Genomic DNA, 26,572 nt, shown 5'->3' on the forward strand with positions numbered 1-26,572 from the left:
CACATGTTTATTTTAAAACATTCTTAAACCTTCAGATCAAAATGAAACAATAGGGGGTGCTGTCTCCTGTGTGTCTTCTGGTTTTTCACAAGAGCTCTTTTCTCGGAGGAACATTTTCTACAGTCAGGACATTGGTACGGCTTTGCTCGAGGGCTCCGGTCTTGACTCAATCTCTATGAGACAGCAGTGTGTTGCTGTGTGCCCCTGTCCCGTGTGTGTCGCGTTGGTGTTTCTTAATGGCTTTCTTTTCAGTGAAACCCTTCCCACAGTCGGGGCACTGGTACGGTTTCTCTCCGGTGTGGGTTAGTATGTGCGTTTTCAGCGTGTTCGACTGAGAGAAACTCTTGTCACAGTAAGTGCAGTGGTGCGGTTTCTGACCCGAGTGTATTAGCCGGTGCCGTATTAAAGAGGCAACTTGAGAGAACTTCATGTCGCAGACGGAGCATTGGAATGGTTTCTCTCCTGTGTGCACCGTCTGGTGACGTCTCATGTTAGTCTTATCAGCGAAGCACCTGCCACACTGGGAGCATTGGTAAGGTTTCTCTCCTGTGTGCTTTCTCTCGTGGATTACCAATCTATGCTTTGAATTGAATTCCTGGCCGCAAGTAAGGCAGAGGTACGAATTGTTCTCTCTTACTTGCTCATTTGTTTTCTGATGCTTGGTTTTCTGATGAATCGACAAGGCCTGAAGCACCCTGAAACTCTTCCCGCAATCGGAGCAAAGGTGCTGTTTCTCCTCGTGGGTCACCACATGTTTCTTCAGCGCTCCTGACTCCACGAAGCCTTTCCCACAGACAGAACAGACGTGTGGCTTTGCTACTTGCTCTCTGTGCTGCGTTTTCTGATGTCTTCTCAAGGCGGAGAGGAAGGTAAAGCGCTTGCCGCAGTTGGCGCAGAGGTGAGGTTTCTCTCCAGTGTGGATCCGCAGGTGAGTCTCTAACCCTGCCTTAGAAGCCAGCCTCTTCCCACAGTGAGGGCATGGCTCAGAGACCTGTGTCTTTCCTACCTTCTCTCCTTTATGTCTTCTAACATGTGTTCTAAGGTTCGAAGAGTCGTTAAATCGCTTCCCACAGAGAGGACACACAAAGGGTTTCTCACCGGAGTGCATACGAAGGTGCCTTTGATAACTATTTGAATGAGAGAAGCGCTTGTGGCATTGGGAGCAGCAGAAAGGCTTTTCACCAGTATGCGTCCTCTGGTGGCTTGACAGCCTTTCCTTTGTTGGGAAATGGCGCTTACATTCAGGGCATTGGAATTGGTCTCTATCTAGACGATGTGATTTGGAATGATTTGTTAAGCTAAGGAAGGACGTGAAAGTTTTTCCACAATCGGAGCAGAGGTGAGGTTTCTCTCCTGAATGGATAGATTGATGTTTTTTTAAGTATCCAGAATCTCTGAAGCCTTTCCCACAGACAGAGCACACGTGGGGCTTCGCACTGTCTCCTGCGTGGAGTACCTGATGTCTTCTCAGAGACGAACGAAAACAGAAACTCTTCCCACAGTCGGAGCAGAGGTGGGGTTTCTCTCCAGTGTGGGTTCTTTGATGGGACCTCAAGGCTCCTGGCTGATTAAAGACTTTCCCACAGACTGAACATTTGTGCCGTTTCACTCCTCCGTGCTCTGAATGACAAAGTTTCTGATGTTTGGTCAAGGAGGGACGGAAAGCAAAACTCTTCCCGCAGTCGGGGCAGACGTGAGGTTTGTCTCCAGTGTGGGTCTTCAGGTGAATCTTTAGTCTTGTTTTGGTTGACAACTTCTTACCACAGTGAGCACATGGATGAAGGACTTGTTTCTTCACGGCCACATCATGTTCTGAGGAACCAACATTGTTTTTGGAAGGTTCCTCTTCAAAATGTTCTCCTGAGTGAGTTCTAAAGATGTGTTTCTTCAAGTTTCCTGGATCATTGAAATTCTTCCCACGAGCGCAAACGTACGGTTTCTCTCCAGTGTGAGTTAGCAGATGTCTCCTAAGACTGGAATGTGTACTGAATGTCTTTCTGCATTCAGAGCATGTGGTTTCAGAAACATGACATTTCTCTCCAGTATGAGTTTTCAGATGCCTGGTAAGGCTGGAAAATGTACTGAATACTCCCCCACATTCAGCACATATATTTTTCTGTTTCTCTCCAGTGTGAGTTAGCAGATGTCGCTCCAGAATGTCTTTTGTGGCAAAACTCTTCCCACACTGAGCACAGGAGTGGGTTTTCTTGCGGGTTTTCTGCTCCGGTGTTTTCCTGCAGTCCATCAGCTGCACAGACACCCTCTTCAGACCCAAAATGAAGACGCTACCGGGAGAGGCACGACACAGGGTCTTCGGGAGAGACGTGTCCTGTAAATCACAAAAATAGAGACGGAATTAATCAGGGTGGGAAATGCTCTTCTAACGGTCAATTAATTTTAAAGTCTTTAAATTCCCCTCATCCACGATTATGTAACCTCCTTCTCAAAAAGGAGAAAGGTCAAGAGGAAGATCCTCAGATATTCTCCTCCAATGTCTTTTATAGAAGGAAGTTGAGGAATCAATGAAGGACTGTTGAGAAACACTGACTGGGAAAAGAAACACTCCCTTTCCGACTGGGACAATAAACACTCCCTTTCCGACTGGGACAATAAACACTCCCTTTCCGACTGGGACAATAAACACTCCCTTTCCGACTGGGACAATAAACACTCCCTTTCCGACTGGGACAATAAACACTCCCTTTCCGACTGGGACAATAAACACTCCCTTTCCGACTGGGACAATAAACACTCCCTTTCCGACTGGGACAATAAACACTCCCTTTCCGACTGGGACAATAAACACTCCCTTTCCGACTGGGACAATAAACACTCCCTTTCCGACTGGGACAATAAACACTCCCTTTCCGACTGGGACAATAAACACTCCCTTTCCGACTGGGACAATAAACACTCCCTTTCCGACTGGGACAATAAACACTCCCTTTCCGACTGGGACAATAAACACTCCCTTTCCGACTGGGACAATAAACACTCCCTTTCCGACTGGGACAATAAACACTCCCTTTCCGACTGGGACAATAAACACTCCCTTTCCGACTGGGACAATAAACACTCCCTTTCCGACTGGGACAATAAACACTCCCTTTCCGACTGGGACAATAAACACTCCCTTTCCGACTGGGACAATAAACACTCCCTTTCCGACTGGGACAATAAACACTCCCTTTCCGACTGGGACAATAAACACTCCCTTTCCGACTGGGACAATAAACACTCCCTTTCCGACTGGGACAATAAACACTCCCTTTCCGACTGGGCCAATAAATAAATAAACAATCCCTTTCCGACTGGGACAAACACTCCCTTTCCGACTGGGCCAATAAATAAATAAACACTCCCTTTCCGACTGGGACAATAAATAAATACTCCCTTTCTTACTGGGACAAAAAATAAACACTCCCTTTCCGACTGGGAAAATAAACACTCCCTTTCTTACTGAGACAATAAATACTCCCTTTCCAACTGGGACAATAAATACTCCCTTTCCAACTGGGACAATAAACACTCCCTTTCCGACTGGGACAAACATTCCCTTTCCGACTGGGACAAACATTCCCTTTCCGACTGGGACAATAAATAAATACTCCCTTTCTTACTGGGACAAAAAATACACTCCCTTTCCGACTGGGAAAATAAATACTCACGCCTCTCACTCTTTGCTCTAGTGTGTGCCTTTCTGGAGATAACTCCGCCTCCAGTCTGTTGCTAGGTAACCAATCCGCGTCCTCCACGTCGCAGTCTGCAGCGTCGTTGGATTGTCTGGGACTCACGGACTCCGCCTCCAACCCGTTGCTAGGTAACCCAGCCCTTCCCTCTCCGCTCCACTCTTCATCCCAGTCTACAGCATCATCAGCCTGGAGGGGACTCGACGGTGCACCACTAGCATCCTCCTGTATCCTCCTGATGTCCTCTTTCAGTTGGACTAACCAAGACATTCCCTGCTCCTTCAATTTCATTGAATCCGTATTGTCCCACATTTCCTCCATGATTTTACGCCTCAGCGAGCGGTGATCCATGCCTTTAACTTCGGATGCATCTTGGCCATAACGTTCACAAAGGTAACGTAAATTGTCCTCAGTCAAATTCCATAAACTCTTTTCAATTTCATCCATCAACGCTCCCTCCTCTCGATTCATTTTTGTCCCAGCAGAGTTTGAATGTTTCTTGGTAAAAGTAGCAATAAGAACTGGTTATTGAATGGAGCTGTGTCTCTCTCCTGTGTCAAATCAAATGTTATTTTTCACATGCGCCAAATACAACATGTGTAAACCTTACAGTGAAATGCTTACTTACAAGCCCTTCAACAACAATGCAGTTTTAAGAAAAATAAGTGTTAAGAAAAAAATAGAGAACCCATATCTGGAGTTGTCATAACACCAGATCTTCTTCCTGTCACCAGAGCAGTGGAATCTCCTTGTGAGGTCACCTGTGGAATCTCCTTGTGAGGTCACCTGTGGAAATAGGAGAACATGGTGTGAAAAACACAAACAGTTTTTACCATCTATCTAGATGTGTAGCTGCATTCTATTATTGCGGAGTCTGTCAAATCAAACCATTTTCAACATTAGATTGTCAATCTTACATTTTTTACTTAAAGCACCGATCAGCAGTTCAAACAATAACAAAGCGTAATCCCCGACCCTGTTTTGATAAAAAGCGGAGGGATGGGGCAGGAGAAATCTAACCACTCTCAAATTCATTGACAGAGCTATAGATGCAAGGACTGGCCATCCATGAAATCTAAATTACAGTTTTAACTATATTTTGGGACTATATAGTGTTTGTTTACAAACAATCACCTGACCTCAACCCAATTGAGATGGTTTGGGATGAGTTGGACCGCAGAGTGAAGGAAAAGCATCCAACAAGTGCTCAGCATATGTGGGACCTTCTTTAAGACTGTTGGAAAAGCATTCCTCATGAAGCTGGTTGAGAGAATATTAAGTGGCTACTTTGAAGAATCTCAAATAAATAAATATTTTTTTGTTTGTTTCCTACATGATTCCATAGTTTTGATGTCTTCACTATTATTCTACAATGTAGTAAATAGTAAAAATAAAGGAAAACCCTGGAAGGTGTAGTAGGTGTGTCCAAACTCTTGACTGGTACTGTATGTCGTGAATCGCCCATCAGTTTAAAGGAAAGGGGTGGGTGTGTCAAAAGGGGTAGGTGTGTCAAAAGGGGTGGGTGTGTCCAAAGGAAAGTAGTGGGCGTGTAGAAAGGGGTGGGTGTGTCGAAAGGAAAGTAGTGGGCGTGTCAAAAGGGGTGGGTGTGTCGAAAGGAAAGTAGTGGGCGTGTAGAAAGGGGTGGGTGTGTCGAAAGGAAAGTAGTGGGTGTGTCAAAAGGGGTGGGTGTGTCGAAAGGAAAGTAGTGGGCGTGTCAAAAGGGGTGGGTGTGTCGAAAGGAAAGTAGTGGGTGTGTCAAAAGCACTCTGCTATAAGTTGTGTTTTTTCCGTTTCTTAAAACGCAACAACCGTACATTGAGCTTCCATACCCCGAGAGTTTGGACTTCTGTTCTGAAGCCAGAGGATGAGTCAGTCGTATTTCATTGTTCGTTTTTACACAAATAATTATACATTTTCACTGACGATTGTATATTTTTGATTAAAATGCTTCATGAGTTGCATGTGTGTGCTTACTGTGACTGTCATCCTGCTATTGGCTACTAGGTAGCTACTTCCCACGCCGTTGCTGGACAGTAGTGCTTGTCAAGCGGGAGCGAAGGGCACTGTGTCCCGGCGTTGCCGTTCATGCCCCCCCATTTAGTAGCATGTAGGCTATGTATCAAGGTGGCATCTAGTTGGTGATCAGTAGAAGTTATTTCTTGTGTAGGCTGCTATTCTACTTGAGATAAAATCTTGTGAGAGAAAAACATGGCCACGTTAGCTGCCGCCGGCGACACGACTGTGATACCCAGAATGAAGCACTTCAAGTCGGCAGGCAGTCCGATACTGGACAGTAGTTCTTCTTAAGCGGGAGCGAAGAGCACTGTGTCCCGGTGTTGCTGTGATACCCAGTAGGAAGCACTTCAAGTCGGCATGCAGACCGATACAACACTGGTCGCTGACTTATCGATTCGCTGTGCAGCCCAATCAGCCACACAAAACGTTCTTGAGTGGCAAACAAATCTGCCCAATTAGCTGATTCGCTTTCCATACACCCACTCCCTCCGACACACCCACTCTCCCATACTCCGGTCGCCATATTGGGCTGCAGCGACTTGTTTTTATTTGGAAGGATCCAACAGCTACTACAAGCTCACCTGCGGCGAGGACCGCCGAGTTCGGGCCTCGTCAAGAGGATAATTCTGGCCCAGTGAGAGTGAGATTTGTGGAGAGAATGGATCCTTGCATTTTATTGGAAGATCCATATGTGCTGTCAGGTTGGGTGGAGAAGAGGTTTGGGACTATTGAGGTGGTGAGAGTAACTTGGAGTGGATTAGTGATGATTTACTGTGTTTCTTCAGTCCAGGGGGATTGGGCGCTACGGATCACGTGATTAGGGACATGTGCTTTGCTCTATGGCGCAGGGTGTCTTTAAAAGGAGTGATACATGGGGGGGGTTAAGTGTTGAGGAGGATCAGTTGAAATGGAAGATTCCCCAGTGTCTGTAACACCTGTTTGGTGCGACGCAGACCTGGTGGGGAAACAGAGAAGACATTGTCTGTCCTGCTGAGTTTCGATGTAGAGTCTTTGCCCGACATGGTTAAGTTAGAAAGTCTAAGTTATTCTGCTTTTGTTCTGAAAATACTATGGTGTTTTAGGTGTCAAGTTTATGGCCATGTTGCAGCAGTGTGTAGGAGGGAGATTCCTAGATGTGAGAAGTGTTCAGGAGGGCATAAGACGAAGCAATGTGTAGTATCGTTGGAGAAAGTTGTGTGTTAGTTGTGGGGATGCCCATGGGGTTGGAGATCGGAGGTGTCAGGTGAGAGAAAGACAGGTTGAGGTTGCCAGGTTTAGAGGAGTACAGAAGGTGTTGCATGCTGAGGCAGTGGACAGTGGTAGAGAACGATGGTTACAGGCTGAGGGATACTGACAGGATTCCTGTGAGTAGGCAGAGACCAAGGCAGAGTGAAGGAAATAATGTGATTCAGTAAGGTGGGGCTTTTTAGCGTTCATCGACACGGTTGTTACTGCAGAAATGGATCAGAAGTCACAGAAAATAGAGGTTGTGGTGGCAGTGGCTGAGAAGTACTTGAGACAGAGGATTTACTGCAAAACAGCTGCAGGGGGGTGTTGAGTGGTAGTGTTCTGTTCTCTCAGACCATTGGTCTGGAGTAGAATTAGAAGAGAGAATAGTGGAATGGGGTGGTGTTTTTTTTTTATATAGAGGGCTAATAGTTGGCAGGGCAATTTTCATTTCCCCTAATTTTGTATTACCATATCAATTAACGTACGTAGGCCGAATGGCCTCACACCAGTACAGTAGGTGGCGCTGTACGCACCTAAAGGTTGGATGCGATCCGCCAACCAAATCCTAAAGAAGAAGAAGCAGCTAACGTTAGCTAACATGGCTAATACAGACAGAAAATACAACAGTAACTCGTTGATTTCAAATAGCTACAATCGAGATGCCTGTAGCTACGAGTCAGAAAACATTCATTTTATTCGAATATCGACTCAGTTTGACTACAGCTTAAACATTGTTTACAGGAGCAATTAGCTAGCTAGCATGCAAGCTAAAAAAGCAGCTAGTCTGAAGAGCAGCTAGCCAGCTAAATCAGCGGTTATGTAAACCTAACTACTTGCTAATTACATCTGTTGGACGACCCCTTCTGGCCGTTAGTAGATACCTAATGATTTACTCACCGGTTCGATTGTAACATAATCCTTTCTTAGTATTCAGTCGTCTTCCAGCTACCTGTTGAAACGCAAGCGGCCTGTTCACGTTCCAGATGAGAAGAAAACAAAGGGGCGAGGCTAGCAGAAAGGACATGAGAGCAGAAGGCCGAGGGTAGAGAGAGTCGACAATAGTAATACGACTATGCTCATTGAGGTCATAGATACACTATATTGCATCATAGCTAAATAATAAGAACAATTACTCAGTACACGTACTATCCCACGTGCCTATGTAATGACACGGCACAGAGAGAAAGAGGAGTGTCCAGTGAGTTTACAGGTGATTTTCACTCGTTTTATGTTTATGATTGAGCAATTTACCAAATGGGGTGGTGAAAGCAAACTTGAAAGTAGTTTTATGAAATTATCTATAAATTAATCCATTGGGTGTATTCACTAGGAATTTGTCAAAACGAAACTAGTTTTCATTGCATAACATTTTACGTTGCAAAACTGTTTGCTATGGTCTGCAACTAATGAATACATCCCAATTTCTATCTACTTCAAACCGCTTTAGCTTCTGCCGGGATGAAGTCAGCGTTTCCCAAACTCGGGCCTCAGGACCCCAAAGGGTGCACGTTTTGGTTTGTGCCCTAACACTACACAGCTGATTCAAATGGTCAAATCTTGATGATTAGTTGATTATTTGAATCAGCTGTGTGGGGGAGGGGGGCAAAAATCAAAACGTGGCAACCCTTGGTGTCCAGAGGACAAAGATTGGTTGGGAAACCCTGGATTAAGAAAGATACAAGACTGAAAGATTAGCTCAACTTCATGACTCAGCATCCGAACCAGTATCACCACTTGGGCCAAGCAGGAACAAACATGACTTATTATTTGAAAAACACGTGTTTAATTTTTAAACAACAACAAAAAAAAACATATCAGAATGAAACTTTAGATGAACAACTGTGTGAGACATCATGTCAACATCTGTAACTTCCTCCTCCAATCAACAGATGGAACGGAGAATCACCTTTATTCGCCAAACACATTTGCATGTACAGGAATTCGACTCGGTGATATGGCGCTGACACAACAAACAGAATATAGGCTACAGACAGACAACAAACTAGATATACACGCAGCATTTACACAATTCACATACAGTATGTACACTATGGACAGTGTAAGCTAAAAACTACTGACTACACTATGAACAGTGTAAGCTAAAAACTACACTATGAACAGTATAATCTACATGATGAATTGTGCATGTATTGATGTAGAACTAAAAGATGATTCCTGGCAGTCCAGGGGAGAGGGGGGATACCTAGTCAGTTGTACAACTGAATACCTTCAACTGAAATGCAACAGCCAATTAAAACACTTTATGTTACCTGTCGGTCCATTACTATGGAAACGGAAAGGAAAGGGGGACACCTAGTCAGTTGTACAACTGAATACCTTCAACTGAAATGCATTTAACCCAACCCCTCTGAATCAGAGCGGTGCGGGGAGGCCGCCATAAATCGACGTCTTCAGCGCCCGGGGAACATAACGTGGGTCTGTTAAAATATCATTCATTAGTTATTAAGCAATGACACATTACAAGAAGCGGATAGAGATACACTCATTCAGAAGAATTGGAGCCTAGACCTTTAAATAAATATATAAACACATATGTAGCTAGTTGCTTCTTCAGACTTCTTCTAAACTGCCATTTAATTCATGGATATTATTATTAGTACAAACTCATTTATTGCGATAACATAAATGTTGCCAGTAGCTAGCTAGCTTATGGAGGACGCATTTAGTGTTCAGGAACTCTGGCTATATGGCAGTTTAACTATGAAGATGACATCATCACACAAAACGCTGTTCGTTTTTGCTCCAATGCAGCGTGTAGACTGCGTCTTATTCAAGGCAATATCCGCCCTCACAACAGACAGTTAGCCTTCACATATATATTTTTGGGAATATTCTTTCAAAATCGCCACAGAGTTTATATATTCCAGCTGTTCAGAAATATATGAGGCAGATACAGAGGCTACAGCACCATGTCGATCACATTGGTCGAGGGTTCAGAAGAGGGGGAGTAAAGCATAGATTAAAAGAGAGAAACTTCAATGTGTGTGTAAAATAAACACATACGCAAAACATGATTTGTATCCTTAGTTTTGAGAAATATGCTTCTAAAAAGGGGAGGGACAGAGGCGGAGGTGAAAACTTTATATTCCTAGCCTCGGCCTATAAATTAACTGGAGACAGCATTCAAAATGGAAGACTGTTGTTTTCAACGTAACCTACTCACGTTCGCAAAACGCTGACTTGTGGACGGTCCATATAAAACATTTTAAAACATTTAGCAGACGCTCTAATCCAGAGCGATTTACAGGAGCAATTAGGGTTAAGTGCCTTGCTCAAGGGCAGATTTTTCACCTAATTTTCTCAGGGATTCGAACCAGCAACCTTTCGGTTACTGGCCCAATGCTCTTAACCGCTAGGTTACCTGCCGCACTATATATCTCCGGGTTGCAGCCTTTTCATTGGGACCAACTCACATGCACACTAGCACTCAATGTGCACAGGGAGTGCCGCGAGCAGTAATGACATTATCACGTCATCCAAAAATATATATTTTTGATTTAACTAGGCAAGTCAGTAAAGAACAAATTCTTATTTACAACGACTAAGATATCCTCAGCAACAAAAAAAACTAAAAATAAATATTGATTTCGCTTCAATTCAGCCTGTTTTGACAAAGAAATTTACCTCACTTCAGTATTATTTTGAACGTTATAACAGCCCATTGTAGGCGGGGTCCTTTTGATCAATCCCATGACTCTTTGCAAAAGATACGAGACAGATCGGTGCAGGCGTGTCCGTTACCTCGGGAATAAGATGTCATAATGTACTTATCTAGTTGCTTCGTTCAGATTTGTACAGTTGTCTTGGCAGACTTCTTCTAAAACTGCCATAGCGCGAGCCCACCATAGTAGAAGACAAGTGAAGCAACGTCACAACATTTAAAAAACAGGCAAGTGGTGTCCTTTTAGTGGTCACATTGGTACTGCACTGTTAAATACATGCCAAAATGGGAGTCATATATACATATATACACACACACACATAGATACTAGCACAAAACAGGTTCTGGATTCAGGCTAGATAGAACAGTTCAAAGCAAGCAGACAACTCATAAACAGAACACCCAGACACCAAATAACTAGTTATGGTAGTTTCTTAGTTAGCCTTTTCAGAGAAAATAAGACAAATGAACTATCACGTGGGAGTCGGGAAGGCAGCGGTGTACAATATATCTAAGTTGTATTTTAAAAATGTTTTAGTCATTTAGCAGACGCTCTTATCCAGAGCGACTCAGTCTAATGGCAGTTATTTATGCTCTTCAACCCCAGTGTGTATCTCCTGGGTTACATTCTCACAGACATTGGAACGTTGGAGCGGTTTCTCTCCCGTGTGTGAGCATGTGATTCTTCAGAGCTCTCTTCTCTGAGAAACCTTTCCCACATTCAGGGCAGTGGCAGGGTTTCACTCCAGTGTGTGTTTGCAGGTGTGATTTCAGACCAGATGAAGAAATGAAACTCTTTACACAATAGGTACATCTGTAACGCCTCTCACCTGAATGCACCCTGAGATGCTTTTTAAGATTTTGTGAAAGAGCAAAACTTTTCCCACACTGGGAGCAAAGGTAGGGCTTCTCTCCAGTGTGTACACGCTGATGACTTTTCAATTTCTGCTCATTAACAAAGCGCCGGTCACACTGAGTGCAGTGGTAAGGCTTCTCTCCCGTGTGCATTCTCTGGTGAAATAGCAGGTTGCGCTTTGTTGAGAGACACTGATTGCAAACAGGGCAAGGGAAAGATGGCTTTGCTTCTACATGCTGCTTCTGGTGTGTTGTGAAGTGTCCTAATGTTCTGAAACTCTTCCCGCATTCAGAGCAGAGGTAAGGTTTCTCTCCGGTGTGAATACTCTGATGTGACTTCAAGGACGAAGCTGCTGTAAAGCCCCTCCCACAGACGGGACACACATGCGGCCTTTCCCTGTGTTCAGCATGGACCCTCTGGTGAGATATCAAGTGGGCCTGAGTATAGAAGGTCTTCCCACAGTCAGGGCAGAGGTGGAGCTGCTCCCCAGTGTGTAGTCTCTGGTGTTTCCTCAGGGCGTAGGTGCTAGAGAATCTCTTGCCACATTCAGAGCAGAGCTGAGTTTTTTCAGTGTGGCGGATTCGCAGATGATCCTTTAATTCTTTCTTCGAAGCTAGCATCGTCCCGCAGTGAGGACACGGATGCGGGACTTTGACTTTCTTCGTCCCTCTAACCTCACCCGTGTGAAGTTTCTGATGTTTTTTAAGGCTTCTTAACAGACGGAACGTCTCCCCACACTCGGAGCACTCGTGAGGTTTGTCTTCGGTGTGAACGCGCATGTGGCTTTTCAGGCTTTTCTGACTTCCTAAATTCTTCCCACAGTGATCACAGATATGGGAGCTAGGCCTGTCTCCTGGGAGAGTTTTCGTACATCGTTTAGCACTAGACGAGCTGTGAGATTTCTCTCCTGTGCGAGTTGTCTTGCTGTCGTCTAGCTGCACAGACACCCTCTTCTTCAGACAGCGCAGTAGGGCGCTACCGCGGGACGCACGACCCGGGGACTTCGAGAGGGTGGAGGGGGGCCGGGGAGGCTTGTCCTGGAAATGGTAAAAATAGTGACCGAATGAAACAGGGTGGGACACCATCTCCTACCCGGCAAGTCTTTCCTCAATTCCTCTCATCCTCAATTATTCAAACTACTTCTCAAAATCCATTGAATGAGAAAGGCCAAGAGGAGGAACACCAGGGGTGTATTCACTACAACACAAACAGAAGTCAACGGAATGAAAACGGGGAGGGACCTACCCGACTTTGTCTAATATAAACACTTTTCCCCCCCCTGTTGTGAAACTTTTTGCAACTGTTTGGAATAATGATTACACCCCAGATGTGGAGAAAGACCAAGAGGAGGAACATCAGATCCTTTTATAAAAGGAGGTCGAGGAATCAAGGAAAGACCTGCGAAACAAAATGTAAGACTGGGAAATGAAATACTCACCCCTCTCACTCTCTGCTCTGGTGTGTGTCTCTCTGGAGACAACTCCACCTCCAGCCCATCGCTAGCCATCCAATCCCTGACCTCCTCGTCCCTTTCTTCATCACAGTCTACATCGCCATCATCATCATCAGATTGGCTGGAACTCATGGGCTCCACCTCCAACCCATTGCTAGGTAACTGAACCCCGCCCTCTCCGTTCCATTCTTCGTCACAGTCTACAGCATCATCTTCATCAGCACTGCTAGCATCCTCCTGTATCTTTCTGATGTCCTCCTTCAGTTGGACTAACCAAGATATTCCCTGCTCCTCTGATTTCATTGAATCCGTATTGTCCCACATTTCCTCCAGGATTTTACGACGCAACGAGCGGTGATCCATGCCTTTAACTTCGAAGCCATCTTTGCCACCGTGTCCATGACGTTCACAAAGGTAACGTAAATTGTCCTCGGTTAAATTCCATAAACCCTTTTCGATTTCATCCATCAACATTCCCTTCTCTCGATCCATTTTGTCCCAGCAGATTCTTAATGATCCTATTCTGACGAGTTACAATGTGTCTTGGTCCAAAATAGGGTGAGGTGTCTTTCCTTTCATATGGATTCAAAGGTCTCCTAGATCTCTCTTCCCACTGGGAGTTTTAGCAAGTGCTGCTTTGTGAGTCTCAGACCAAGACAAGTTATCCCAGGTTCTGAGTTCTCATAACACTGGATCTTCTTCCTCCCACCAGAGCAGGAGGGGAATTCCTTGTGAGGTCACCTGTGTAGATAGGAGGATGTGGTGTAATACAAAAACACTCTGTACGATCCAATATCTACATGTATAGTCAGATTCCATTGCTGTCAAGTGTGTCAAATCGTTACATTTTATATCATTCATTTTAAATATTTTGTTTTTACTAAATAGAACAATATCAGTGACCATTAATTAATTTCAATATTCCTATGACGGCTTTTATTTTGAAGGATCCAACCTGGAAGCATAATTCCGCTAGCTAACAAGCTAACGAACATAGCTAACACGAACAGAAAGTACAACAGTAACTCGTTGATTCTTTACAGCTAAAATCGATCTGCATGTAGTTACCAGTCAGAAAACAATAATTGTATTTGTGTATCGACTGAGTTTGAGCACCGCTTCAAAAGGGTTAGTATGAGCTATTAGCTAGCTAGCTACCAAGCTAAACAGCAGCTGGTCTGAGGGGCAGATAGGTTTGCATAACCACTAGCTAGCTAACGACTAATAACGACGTTTGGACGACCCGTTATGACCATTGGTAGATATCTAATGCTTTACTCACCAGCTCAAGTTTTATGTTTTCATTTCGAAGTGTCCAATTTTCTTCTAGTTAGCTATCTAACTAGCTTTTCAAAGAGCGGCCTGTACGCTTTCGAGAAGAAGCAACAAAGGGGCGGGGCCAGCAGAAAGTACGGGGGCTGGGAAAGGACATGATTGGAGAGCAGTCTCGAAAGGGCCTTAGAACTAGCTTACACATTTGCGCAAACCAAAATTTGAAAATATATTTGCAACAACAAAATGTTAAGGTGTGTATCAATTGAACCTTTTGTATATATATATATATATTTTTTTTTAAGATGCAGATATAAAAGATAAGGTCCTTCTGTTTCCAAAACCTAATCGCAAGCGATGCTTGTTAATGTTCAGACCGAGCATTGTGGCTCCTAATTAACACAACTTCCCTATTCAGAAGACGCCTTCATCCAATTTCTCTTCTGTGTGATGTAACGGAACTGTAAATCATGATCAAGGGCAATACAAGAGTCTAACGAGGTAATTGAGGTAAGCTTGCTAGCTTATTTCAATCACTGGTTGAACAACGTTGTTTCCATGTCATTTCAATTAAATTACCAACGTTGAATTGACGTCTGGGCCCAGAGGGACTGGATTCTATTATTAGCCAAGATATGATGTGATGTTGACAAAAAATCTCTGGCCAGACCAACAAGAACGACAGGATGTCCACCAAGAAGATGGGAACTTGTAGTGTGACGTACTGTGAGGAGGTACATTTTTTTTTTTTTTACAGAACTACCTCAGGTTTTCATTGTTGCTTGTTTTACATTTTTTTATTTTACATGGATGTCATTTTGTGGCAAATTTTTCTGTTCACTATATGACTTTACATGTAAGAAATGTAAAAATGGACATGCAAATGTTTCTGTTTACATGTAACACATTGCTACAAAAAATATATTTACTGTAGACACACAAATGTGCATTTCCTTTTTTCTGTGTACGACAGTATTGACTCTCCCCAGCAAACTTTTACCGACTGTTGAGATCGGTATCTAAACAGCTCAGTGTGATACACCACAGCATTCAGCTAGAGAGAACTGACATTCTAGTATAGTACCGTGAGCAGTCAGTGTCAACAAAGAAGTAGAACAAAACTGACATGTGTATATAAAACATTTCCAGGGTTGCCATGGTGAAAAAACATCTAAACATTTTGACCAGTACGGCTCAACACAATGACAAAAAAAACCTGTTTCATTTTGGTGGCATTGGCCAATTTACTGAAAAATAACTAGATTTTGAAGCATGAATTAAATGTTTTGGGGGCAATAGAGTTGTGATGTCCCATAAAACTGTTGTGACAATTTTACTTAGAGTTTAGAAAATGTTAAGACTGTTTAAAAAAAATTAGCCAAAGCGATCGAGAAACTGTAAAAAGTACCATTTTATATTCATAAAACATAACTTAAATTATACTGTTACTGCTTCCTGTTGTCATATTTTTGATTTACAACCCAGTGTCAAAACACCCTTTTTCAATGTTCAAATTCATAATCAATATGCAGAAATAGGCTGTGATACTTTGAAGACCAAAACATAAAAATGACCCTCTACACAAATCCATCGGATGTAGTGATCAAAATACAGTAGCCATATCTAGGAAAACCAACGTTCCAAAGGCTGGGCCTAATATAGTGTATAAGAGGTCATACAATAAGTTGTGTAGTGATTCCAATGTTGTGTTAAGGAATATTTGTTGGTCCGTGGTGTGTAATGAGAAGCAACCAGACGCTGCACTTGACACATTTATTAAATTACTTATTCCAGTTACTAATAAGCACCCATTAAGAAAATGAATGTAAAAACTTAAATCCCCGTGGATTGATGAGGAATTGAAAAATTATATGGTTGAGAGGGATGAGGCAAAATAAATGGCAAATAGGTCTGGCTGTACAACCGATTGGCAAACGTACTGCAAATTGAGAAATCATGTGACTAAACTGAGTAAAAAGAAGAACCTACACTATGAAACAAGGATAAATGACAAAGAATGATAGTAAAACGTTTTGGAGCACCTTAAATGACATTTTGGGCAAAAATGGAAAACCCCAGCTCTGTCATTCATTGAATCAGATGGCTCATTCATCACAAAACCCACTGATATTGCCAACAACTTCATGATTTTTTTCATTGACAAGATTACCAAACTTAAGCAGGACATGCCAGCAACAAACGCTGACACTACACATCCAAGTATATCTGACCAAATTATGAAAGACAAGCGTTGTCATTTTGAATTCCGTAAAGTCAGTGTGGAAGAGGTGAAAAAGTTGTCTATCAACAATGACAACAGGATCTGACAACTTGGATGGAAAATGACTGAGGATAATAGCGGATGATATTGCCACTCCTATTTACCATATCTTCAATTTAAGCCTACTAGAAAGTGTGTGCCCTCAGGCCTGGAGGGAAGCAAAAGTCATTCCCCTACCTAAGAAAAGTAAAGCCCTTTTTACTGGCTCAAATAGCCGACCAATCAGCCTGTCACCAACCCTTAGTAAACTTTTTTTTTTTTTTTTTTGGACCAGATACAATACTATTTCACAGTGAACAAATTGACAACAGACTTTCAGCACGCTTATAGGGAAGGACATCAAGCACAGAACAAACACAAATGACTGATGCTGAGTGAAATTGATGATAAAAAGATTGTGGGGGCTGTTTTGTTATACTTCAGTGCGGCTTTTGACATTATCGGTCATAGTCTGCTGCTGGAAAAATGTATGTGTTATGGCTTTACCCCCCTGCTATAACGTGAATAAATATTTTTGTATTTATTTAACCTTTACTTAACTAGGCAAGTCACTTAAGAACAAATTCTTATTTACAATGACGGCCTACCCCGGACAAACCTGGATGACGCTGGGCCAATTGTGCGCCGCCTTATGGGACTCCCAATCATGGCCGGATGTGATACAGCCTGGATTCGAACCAGGGACTGTAGTGACACCGCTTGCACTGAGATGCAGTGCCTTAGACTGGTTCGATAATTTGATTCCTGTCTAACAGAACACAGAGGGTGTTCTTTAATGGAAGCCTATCCAACATAATCCAGGTAGAGTTAAGAGTTCCCCAGGGCAGCTGTTTAGGCCCTTTACTTTGTTCAATCTTTACTAATGACATGGAACTGGCTTTGAGTAAAGCCAGTGTGTCTATGTATGAGGATGACTCAACACTATACATGTAATCTACTACAGCGACTGACATGACCGCAACACTTAACAAAGAGCTGCAGTTGGTTCAGCAGCCCGGACCTCATTGGAAAGGCTAGATGTCATAAAGGGGCAAGGACTCAGAATATGTAGTGGGGCGTTTCGGACATCCCCAGTGGCTGCACTACAGGTGGAGATGAGGGATATGCCATTGCAGATTAGGAGACAGCAGCTGGCAATGAACTATTGGGTCAACCCACAGGGACATGGGGTATCTCATCCTGCAAAAGGGATTTTACAGGTATGCTGGGAACATGAGCGAAGACAGAACACGAGCTTTGGGTGGGTGATACATCTGATTGGAGAGACTAGGGACAGATAGGGAGGGTGATGATCCATCTGATTGGAGAGACTAGGGACAGATAGGGAGGGTGATGATCCATCTGATTGGAGAGACTAGGGACAGATAGGGAGGGTGATGATACATCTGATTGGAGAGACTAGGGACAGATAGGGAGGGTGATGATCCATCTGATTGGAGAGACTAGGGACAGATAGGGAGGGTGATGATCCATCTGATTGGAGAGACTAGGGACAGATAGGGAGGGTGATGATACATCTGATTGGAGAGACTAGGGACAGATAGGGAGGGTGTTGATCCATCTGATTGGAGAGACTAGGGACAGATAGGGAGGGTGATGATCCATCTGATTGGAGAGACTAGGGACAGATAGGGAGGGTGATGATCCATCTGATTGGAGAGACTAGGGACAGATAGGGAGGGTGTTGATCCATCTGATTGGAGAGACTAGGGACAGATAGGGAGGGTGATGATCCATCTGATTGGAGAGACTAGGGACAGATAGGGAGGGTGATGATCCATCTGATTGGAGAGACTAGGGACAGATAGGGAGGGTGATGATCCATCTGATTGGAGAGACTAGGGACAGATATGGAGGGTGATGATCCATCTGATTGGAGAGACTAAGGACAGATAGGGAGGGTGATGATACATCTGATTGGAGAGACTAGGGACAGATATGGAGGGTGATGATCCATCTGATTGGAGAGACTAAGGACAGATAGGGAGGGTGATGATACATCTGATTGGAGAGACTAGGGACAGATATGGAGGGTGATGATACATCTGATTGGTTTAAGAGATGTCTGGATACTGTGTATCAGGATGTTGTGGCCATATACACAGATGGTTCAAAAGATCCAAGGACAGGACGTACTGGGTCAGCATTTGTAGTGCAGGAATGTGGGGTGAGAGTCAGGATACGTATTACAGATCATCTGGCTGTATATACGGTGGAGATGATGACCATACTGTTGGCCTTGCAGTGGGTGGAGGAAGTTAAGCCAGAAAGAGTAGTCATTTGCTCTGATTCATGTGCAGTATTGATGAGTCTCCAGTCCTTTATATCACGTAGCAGACAAGACCTGCTTTATGAGGTGCTACAAACCCATGGCAGGACTAGACAAATATATATACAGATAATATTTACATGGCTCCCAGCTCATGCGGGAGTGGAACGAGGTAGTTGATATACCGGCTAAACAAGCACTTAGTAGTGGGGATGTTGATGTACCGGCTAAACAAGCACTTAGTAGTGGGGATGTTGATGTACCGGCTAAACAAGCACTTAGTAGTGGGGATGTTGTCGTTTCAATGAGCAAGGCAAAAAGCCTGATATGGACAGTGATGGTGGAGAAATGGCAGGAGCAGTGGAATAGAGATACGAAGGGCAGGCATTCATTTCAAGTACAGAGGAAAGTTGGGGAGGGGAGAACGGCAGGAAGGGACAGAAGAGAGGAGGCTATATTTACAAGATGGGACACAGTCAGTTGAATAAGACCTTAATGTGATAGGAAAGCTTCCAACAGGAAAATGTGAGTATTGCCAGGAAACAGAGACAGTGGGGCATGTATTGATACAGTGTGGTCAGTATGAGAGGAAAGGAGAGAGGATGAGATCTAGTATGAGGGAGAAGGGGGATACAGTGTGGTCAGTAGTAGAGAGGAAAGGAGAGAGGATGAGATCTAGTATGAGGGAGAAGGGGGATACAGTGTGGTCAGTAGGAGAGGAAAGGAGAGGATGAGATCTAGTATGAGGGAGAAGGGAGATACAGTGTGGTCAGTATGAGAGGAAAGGAGAGAGGATGAGATCTAGTATGAGGGAGAAGGGGGATACAGTGTGGTCAGTAGGAGAGGAAAGGAGAGAGGATGAGATCTAGTATGAGGGAGAAGGGGGATACAGTGTGGTCAGTAGTAGAGAGGAAAGGAGAGAGGATGAGATCTAGTATGAGGGAGAAGGGGGATACAGTGTGGTCAGTAGTAGAGAGGAAAGGAGAGAGGATGAGATCTAGTATGAGGGAGAAGGGGGATACAGTGTGGTCAGTATGAGAGGAAAGGAGAGAGGATGAGATCTAGTATGAGGGAGAAGGGGGATACAGTGTGGTCAGTAGGAGAGAGGAAAGGAGAGAGGATGAGATCTAGTATGAGGGAGAAGGGGGATACAGGAAATTAGTTTAAATAGTACATTGAGTAGAACGTCATTAGATATAGTCTCAAATATTTTGTTATCTTTTTTAAGAGCAACAGACTGGCAGGTAGGAGTTGTTAGTTTCTCCCTGACTCTGGCCCACACTCCAGTACAGTAGGTGGTGGCAACGCACCATAAGGTTGGATGCCAACTGCCGATAAACCCCACCAAAAATACATCTCATCTGTGATATTTGTTCCTGCAGTCAAATGACCAAATCGCCCTCTAGTGGCCTCATGGGTGGAATGTTATTACTATTTTTCACTATTTCATTATTAAACATATAGTTTCTATGTCAAAAGGTTGTGTCATATTTCAGTGTTCCGTGATGTATATAAAGTGTAATATTGGGATGCAAACTCAAAATGTAATACCTTTCAACTCTATATATCTTTATAAGCCCATAACCATGTGTGAGGTGTATACTTTTGTTTAAGACTAACAAGAGACAATCTCTGCGACCCTGATTCAGCCCACTGCAGTAAATTAAAAGACTCAGGCCACAACAAATGAAATTAAACAATATACCACATTATTTCTTACTAGTAATACATTTATTACATACATTATTTTTGTGTGTGTTTTGTTGGAGTAATTTTAGCAACAACAAAAAATGATTTGGTCTGGTCAAAAATCTGAGTGGCTGATAGATTTTTGTCTATACCTGCCACAGTGGCTGATAGGTTTTTGTCTATACCTGCCACAGTGGCGGATAGATTTTTGTCTATACCTGCCACAGTGGCTGATAGATTTTTGTCTATACCTGCCACAGTGGCTGATAGATTTTTGTCTATACCTGCCACAGTGGCCAGTGGACCAAAACGTTGGTGATCGTGTGCCCACTGGAGCCGCTTCTTCTTGTTGTTTTTAGCTGATAGGAGTGGAATCCTGTGTTGTCGTCTGTTGCAATAGCCTATCCGTGACAAGGACGAGTTGAGCTTTCCGAAATGCCGTTCTCCACACCACTGTTGTACCGTGTATTTGCCTGTTTGTGGCCCACCTGTTAGCTTGCACGATTCCTGCCATTCTCCTTCAACCTCTCATCAACGAGCTGTTTTCGCCCACAGGACTGCCGCTGACTGGATGTTGTTCTGTTTGTCGCACCATTCTCAGTAAACCCTAGACGCTGTCGTCTATGAAAAGCCCAGGAGGCCGTCAGTTTCTGCGATATTGGAAACGGCGCGCCTGGCACTGACAATCATACCACGCTCAAAGTCGCTTAGGTCACTTGTTTTGCCAATTCTAGCGTTTTACCTTGTCACGAACATAAAGTACAACAGTGTATTAAAGCATCTCATTAATTGAACAGTCGATCTGCCTGTAGCTACCAGACAAAAATAAATTGTAATTTTATTATAATATTGACGCTGAGCTTAAAATGTCTAGTTAGCACCTTCTAACGTTAGTTAGCTACCAAACTAAGGCAGCTAGCTAGTCTCTGAGCAGAGCTAACGTTAACTAACCTAATCCTAGCTAACGGTTATGTAAACCTAGCCTCTAATTACAACGTTTGAACGAACGTTGGTAGATAAGATACCTGACCAGCTCTTCTTCTTCGAGGTTTTAATGGCGGACTACATCCCAAAACGGTGTATTGCCGCTATATACTGGGTGTGGTGAAAAGTGAGAAGCTTTAAAGATAAAAAATAAATATAATAATATAATAATCCCTACTCAGGCTCTGGGGGCCGAGAGGGTGGCACCGCACTAGAAAGTCCTCCATGTCGTTCTTCAGAAGTAAAATCTTTTAATCACAGAAATTGTTCATCTGCAGAAACATTGATATCGATATTCATTGTCTTCCTTTCAACTTGTGCTGTGCCGTTTATCCCCACTGCTGTAAATGACAGGAGGTCCACTTTCTTTACAGGATTTATGGATCCTGCTGTTGATTCTCAGGCTGTGGTGTAGGCTCTAATGTAAACCTTCCGTTCTTCACTACCGCCGGACCTTCAAATATACTCACCTTTTCCCACCCTTTTGACAGGCTCCGCATCGGAAACTAGCTCAACTGCCCTGATTTCGACTCATCGGCTCGTTTTTAAATGTCCCTTTAGAAGTATTCAGTAACTAGCTAGCTACTCAAACGCGTGTCTTTGAACCGAACTCGATTGCTTGGCCACTCGGTGGGCGGGCTTTGCGACTTGGAATCCAATCAGATGTCCGTTCCGTCGGTATGCTGGGCCAATCCAAAGCAACCGCGCCCTCCCTCACCGAAACTGGCCTGCACGTTTACTCAAAACGAACCACAACGGGCACACCAGAGCTTTGCAACATCAACAAGTTTTTATAAGTTACTTAGCGACATCGCCGGAGGGTAATTCTTAAACGGGTGAGTAAATGAACAAGGCAGAAAGGTGTGGGGTTCACCAATGATTTGTAACTAGCTGGTAGTTAGCTAGCTATGTTGAAAGTAGCCTAGCTAGGTTGGCTAACTGGATTTAAGCTTGCAAGCTAGCCAGTAGCTCGGTCTTGTTTGTTTCTTTGTATGACTCTATATTCTCCCGATTCACACAGACACGGACCTCTGACCAGACATGTCCGAGTATCTGAAGAGAGAAGACCACGGGTATGGACTTCTCCCCAGAGATTTTTTTTTTACCCAAAACCCCTTCTTGATGCGTACACCAAACGTGTAAAAAAGATTGCAAGGACTCAAGGGACTGTTGATGTTACGTCAAGACTAGCCCGAGTATGAGCCTGTCGGAGATGGACGGTAAAGCCATGAAATGCGAGATATGTTCATTGTAGTGAAAGTGGAAGAGTTCAATACTGCCCTTCCAAGCAAAAAGGCAGTAACTGCTCATAGTGTGGAACTGAGAGAAAATGGATTTTATTTACCTTGGTTTCACAGTAACTTTATGCAGTTACAGCTAACATGACCCCATTTACTCCAAAACACAATACAATAGAGGCAGGATATTTGTCCACATGATTAAGCATGTATTTAATGTAGCAAAAAATGACATTGACACATTTTAGACCAAATAAGCAGTTACTGCCTTTTTTGCTTGGTAGGGCAGTATAACGATATACTTGTAATAAGTGTGAACAGCTCCCTGCCTCAAAAGATCATTATGCTACTAGAGGAGAACAGGGTCCTGAATGAACGTCTCTCTCTGGCCAAGGAGACTTCAACACTGAACGCTGATTCTGATGAAGTCACAATCCCAAATGATCTCAAGGATCATCCAGGGAGTTCTACCAGACTGGGATCCTCTGCTGTGGCTACTATGAACACTACCATGGACCACTTTCCTGAATTGACAGGTCAATCACAGATGAAAACAGGAGCCCCCCTGTCTTCGCCGGGGCCATCCGATGAGGCCCTCCTCCTGTCTTCGCCGGGGCCATCCGATGAGGCCCTCCTCCTGTCTTCTCCGGGGCCATCCGATGAGGCCCTCCTCCTGTCTTCGCCGGGGCCATCCGATGAGGCCCTCCTCCTGTCTTCGCCGGGGCCATCCGATGAGGCCCTCCCCCTGTCTTCGCCGGGGCCATCCGATGAGGCCCTCCCCCTGTCTTCGCCGGGGCCATCCGATGAGGCCCTCCCCCTGTCTTCGCCGGGGCCATCCGAAGAGGCCCTCCCCCTGTCTTCGCCGGGGCCATCCGATGAGGCCCTCCCCCTGTCTTCGCCGGGGCCATCCGATGAGGCCCTCCCCTTGTCTTCTCCGGGGCCATCCGATGAGGCCCTCCTCCTGTCTTCTCCGGGGCCATCCGATGAGGCCCTCCTCCTGTCTTCTCCGGGGCCATCCGATGAGGCCCTCCCCCTGTCTTCTCCGGGGCCATCCGATGAGGCCCTCCCCCTGTCTTCTCCGGGGCCATCCGATGAGGCCCTCCCCATGTCTTCTCCGGGGCCATCCGATGAGGCCCTCCCCCTGTCTTCTCCGGGGCCATCCGATGAGGCCCTCCCCATGTCTTCGCCGGGGCCATCCGATGAGGCCCTCCTCCGCCGCTCTTGTGACAAGACATTTACCAGTCGGTCTAAAAAACATGAGAAAAAACCCCTCAAGAGATGGATCTCACCCCTGTGACCAGTGTGAGAAGAGTTTTGTAACACAAAAACTTCTGGAAAAACACCAGATGAGTCACTCCAACTCTCATGTGTGCTCTGATTGTGGAAAGAGATTCCGTCGGGCTGATCACCTAAAGAGACATCAGAGAGGCCACACTGAGAACAAACTGTACATTTGCCCTCATTGTGGGAAAAGCTTTGGTTACTCTGGAAAGTTAACCCAACATGTGAGACTTCACACTGGGGAGAAACCCTACCAGTGCTCCGATTGTGGCAAAATGTTTGCTGCTATTAAAACAATGAAAAGACACCAAGAGGTTCATTCAACACATAGGGTGAAGCCTCATGTTTGCACTACCTGTGGAAAGGGCTTTGCTCGACATGAATACTTAAAAAAACATTGCACCATTCACACTGGAGTGAAACCGCATCAGTGCTCTGACTGTGGAAAGAGCTTCCGTCTGCTTGATCATTTAACTCGGCACCAGAAAAAAGCACATGGAGAGAGGCTATTCCCTTGCTTTGTTTGCAAACAGTGTTTTGTTTCAGAGCACACCCTGAAAGTTCATCAGAAAAAGCATACAAGGCCTTACCACTGCTCCCTATGTGACAAGAGATATGCCGATAAGGGGAATTTAGCAGTCCATCTGCGTGTACACACTGGAGAGAAGCCACACCTTTGCTCCCAGTGTGGGAAATGTTTCTCTGGTAAACAACAACTTCAATTACACCTCTTGGTACATTCAGGTGAGAAGTCTTATAAATGTTCTCACTGTGAAAGGAGTTTCGCTAATACGCCTATCCTGAAAAGACACATACGAACCCACACCGGAGAGAAACCGTACCGCTGCTCTGAATGTGGGAGGAGTTTCGCTGATGGGGATACACTCACAAAACATCTGCGAACCCACACTGGAGCGAAGCCGTACCTTTGCTCTCTGTGCGGGAAACGTTTCTCTGTTAAACAACGTCTTAAAGAGCATCTAATGGTACATTCAGGTGAGAAGCCTCATCCCTGTTCTCACTGTGCGAGGAGTTTCACTAGTACATCTAATCTGATAAGACACTTGCGAACCCACACTGGAGAGAAACCGTTCAAATGCCTTGACTGTGGGAAGGGGTTTGCTCGCTCGGCAACCCTCAAAAATCACCAGCGTATCCACGGTAGGGTCACCAAGGACCAAGCTCCCAAGGACCAATAGCTGCACAGAGAACTCTACATAGTAGCTTCACCACAACTGTCTGTCGTGTGTCCGTACCAGAAGTCAGAATATCAGAAAAAGTATTCTCTGTAGGCTCTATTTCTCTTACATTATTTTAAGGGGTTTTAAGTGGGGATGCGCGATATATCGGTGAACATATTGGAATCGTCCGATATTAGCTAAAAATGCCAACATCGGTATCGGCCCGATGTCTAGTTTAACACCTATGTCAAAAACCGATGTCAAAGCTACCGTATATACCTAACGTAACGTAGGTACATGACGTAATGACGCCACATAAAATTTTGCGCTACACCTACAACACAGAATTCTTAACCTCGCCCACAATGTCTGCCGTGTGGATCGAGCAGTCAAGCAGTCATTTGAAAGAGTAAGAACATTTCAGCGAGACAACTCAAAGGCGAAATCCATTAAAGCCAAAATAATGGAATTCATTCCCCTTGACAATCAACTGTTCTCTGTCGTGGGTGATGTTGGCTTTCGCCGACTCGTCGAGCGCCGGTACACACTACCAAGTGCTCTATTTTTCAGATGTTGCCCTACCAGAGTTACACAGTAATAGCGTCACTGCTATTAGCTTCACAACATACATACTATGGAATGCCGTTTGGGTCTTTGCATGTCAAAAAAGATACAGTAGCACTGTCAAAGCTGTACAAAAAAGTTTACAAACAAGCAAACACACCGGACACGAACGATGTGTTTACAATACCGCGTTGGTAATAAAGCATCATTTGTTCGACCGCAACTTCTGGGGTAGCTAGCTTTAGCTTGGTACCAAGCTAGCACCAATACAACCAGCCTGAACACAATGACCAGTAGGACCTGCAGTCATTTTCATTATTCTTAGCAATGATTTAGGAATCCTTGTAAGTATTAGCTAGGTTGCCACTTGTTGTTCGCCTATTGAAATTGAAATTCAGTTCATGAAAATAAATAGCTAGCCAGCTACTTAACCCTGTTGCCCAAAGCTAACGTTATAAGCAGCCAGCTAGCTTCATCTGGCAAGTGATGCTCGACCGGACCGGGTAATGTGTTGTGAAGCTAGCCACAATAAGTATTAGGCATAATAGTGGAATTTGCAGTTTGCCTTTAAAATAAAAGTATGTAGTAGACAGTGATGCAAATTTAATACATATAGTATAATTATGCTATACTTTTATTTTGAAGGCTAACCGCAAGTCCACTATTGTAGCTAATCCTTATTGTGGCTAGCTTCACATAGATGGGTCCAACCATTAATCAAATAAGAACTGTCTTATAAATCAGGGTTATTTTAGATGATGACACCTAGCTATGTAGTTAGCTAACTAACTGTAGCTACTGAAACAGATGTTGTTTTACTATGTTTTTGGGGAAGAACATTGTTTGCATCCATCAGCTAGCTAGCTTTTTTTATGACCAGCACTGTA

The 26,572-nt window shown here is 44.2% G+C and overlaps 3 protein-coding genes across 6 annotated transcripts; 1 reads left to right on the forward strand and 2 right to left on the reverse strand.

Annotated features, from left to right (window-relative positions):
* On the reverse strand, positions 1–8,076 carry LOC120039562 (zinc finger protein 665-like). Of its 3 annotated transcripts, none has more exons than XM_038984976.1 (4): positions 7,833–8,076; positions 7,469–7,500; positions 3,669–4,475; positions 1–2,329 (listed from the first exon to the last, which is right to left on the reverse strand). In XM_038984976.1, the coding sequence occupies exons 3-4, from the start codon at positions 4,158–4,160 to the stop codon at positions 167–169; spliced, it is 2,655 nt and encodes an 884-aa protein (XP_038840904.1). In that variant the 5' UTR covers positions 4,161–4,475; positions 7,469–7,500; positions 7,833–8,076; the 3' UTR covers positions 1–166. The 3 variants fall into 3 exon arrangements, with proteins under 3 accessions (XP_038840904.1, XP_038840903.1, XP_038840905.1); XM_038984975.1 differs by having other exon boundaries at positions 7,404–7,500; XM_038984977.1 differs by lacking the exon at positions 7,469–7,500.
* Positions 8,077–8,701: 625 nt separating this feature from the next.
* Positions 8,702–14,318, reverse strand: LOC120039553 (gastrula zinc finger protein XlCGF26.1-like). 2 transcript variants are annotated; one of them, XM_038984964.1, is made up of 4 exons: positions 14,209–14,318; positions 12,912–13,667; positions 11,680–12,510; positions 8,702–11,588 (listed from the first exon to the last, which is right to left on the reverse strand). In XM_038984964.1, exons 2-4 carry the CDS (start codon positions 13,416–13,418, stop codon positions 11,556–11,558), a joined length of 1,371 nt encoding a protein of 456 aa, XP_038840892.1. In that variant the 5' UTR covers positions 13,419–13,667; positions 14,209–14,318; the 3' UTR covers positions 8,702–11,555. The 2 variants fall into 2 exon arrangements, with proteins under 2 accessions (XP_038840892.1, XP_038840891.1); XM_038984963.1 differs by having other exon boundaries at positions 8,702–12,510.
* A 9,597-nt stretch (positions 14,319–23,915) lies between these two features.
* LOC120039551 (zinc finger protein 189-like) lies at positions 23,916–25,184 on the forward strand. Its single transcript, XM_038984962.1, has one exon. The coding sequence runs from the start codon at positions 23,916–23,918 to the stop codon at positions 25,137–25,139; it is 1,224 nt and encodes a 407-aa protein (XP_038840890.1). The 3' UTR covers positions 25,140–25,184.
* Positions 25,185–26,572: the final 1,388 nt, after the last annotated feature.

Source organism: Salvelinus namaycush, unplaced genomic scaffold (assembly GCF_016432855.1).
Source record: "Salvelinus namaycush isolate Seneca unplaced genomic scaffold, SaNama_1.0 Scaffold28, whole genome shotgun sequence".
In the NCBI taxonomy this organism is placed as follows: Eukaryota; Metazoa; Chordata; class Actinopteri; order Salmoniformes; family Salmonidae; genus Salvelinus; species Salvelinus namaycush.

Bases quoted from the DNA above. Each gene is read 5' to 3' on its own strand.
- LOC120039562 (XM_038984977.1), bottom strand. From the start codon at position 4,160: ATGAATCGAGAGGAGGGAGCGTTGATGGATGAAATTGAAAAGAGTTTA. The intron at 2,330-3,668 runs GTGAGTATTTAT...TGTGATTTACAG, and splicing joins TAGAGCAAAGAGTGAGAGGC to GACACGTCTCTCCCGAAGAC.
- LOC120039553 (XM_038984963.1), bottom strand. From the start codon at position 13,418: ATGGATCGAGAGAAGGGAATGTTGATGGATGAAATCGAAAAGGGTTTA. The intron at 12,511-12,911 runs GTGAGTATTTCA...TACCATTTCCAG, and splicing joins CAGAGCAGAGAGTGAGAGGG to GACAAGCCTCCCCGGCCCCC.
- LOC120039551 (XM_038984962.1), top strand. From the start codon at position 23,916: ATGAGAAAAAACCCCTCAAGAGATGGATCTCACCCCTGTGACCAGTGT.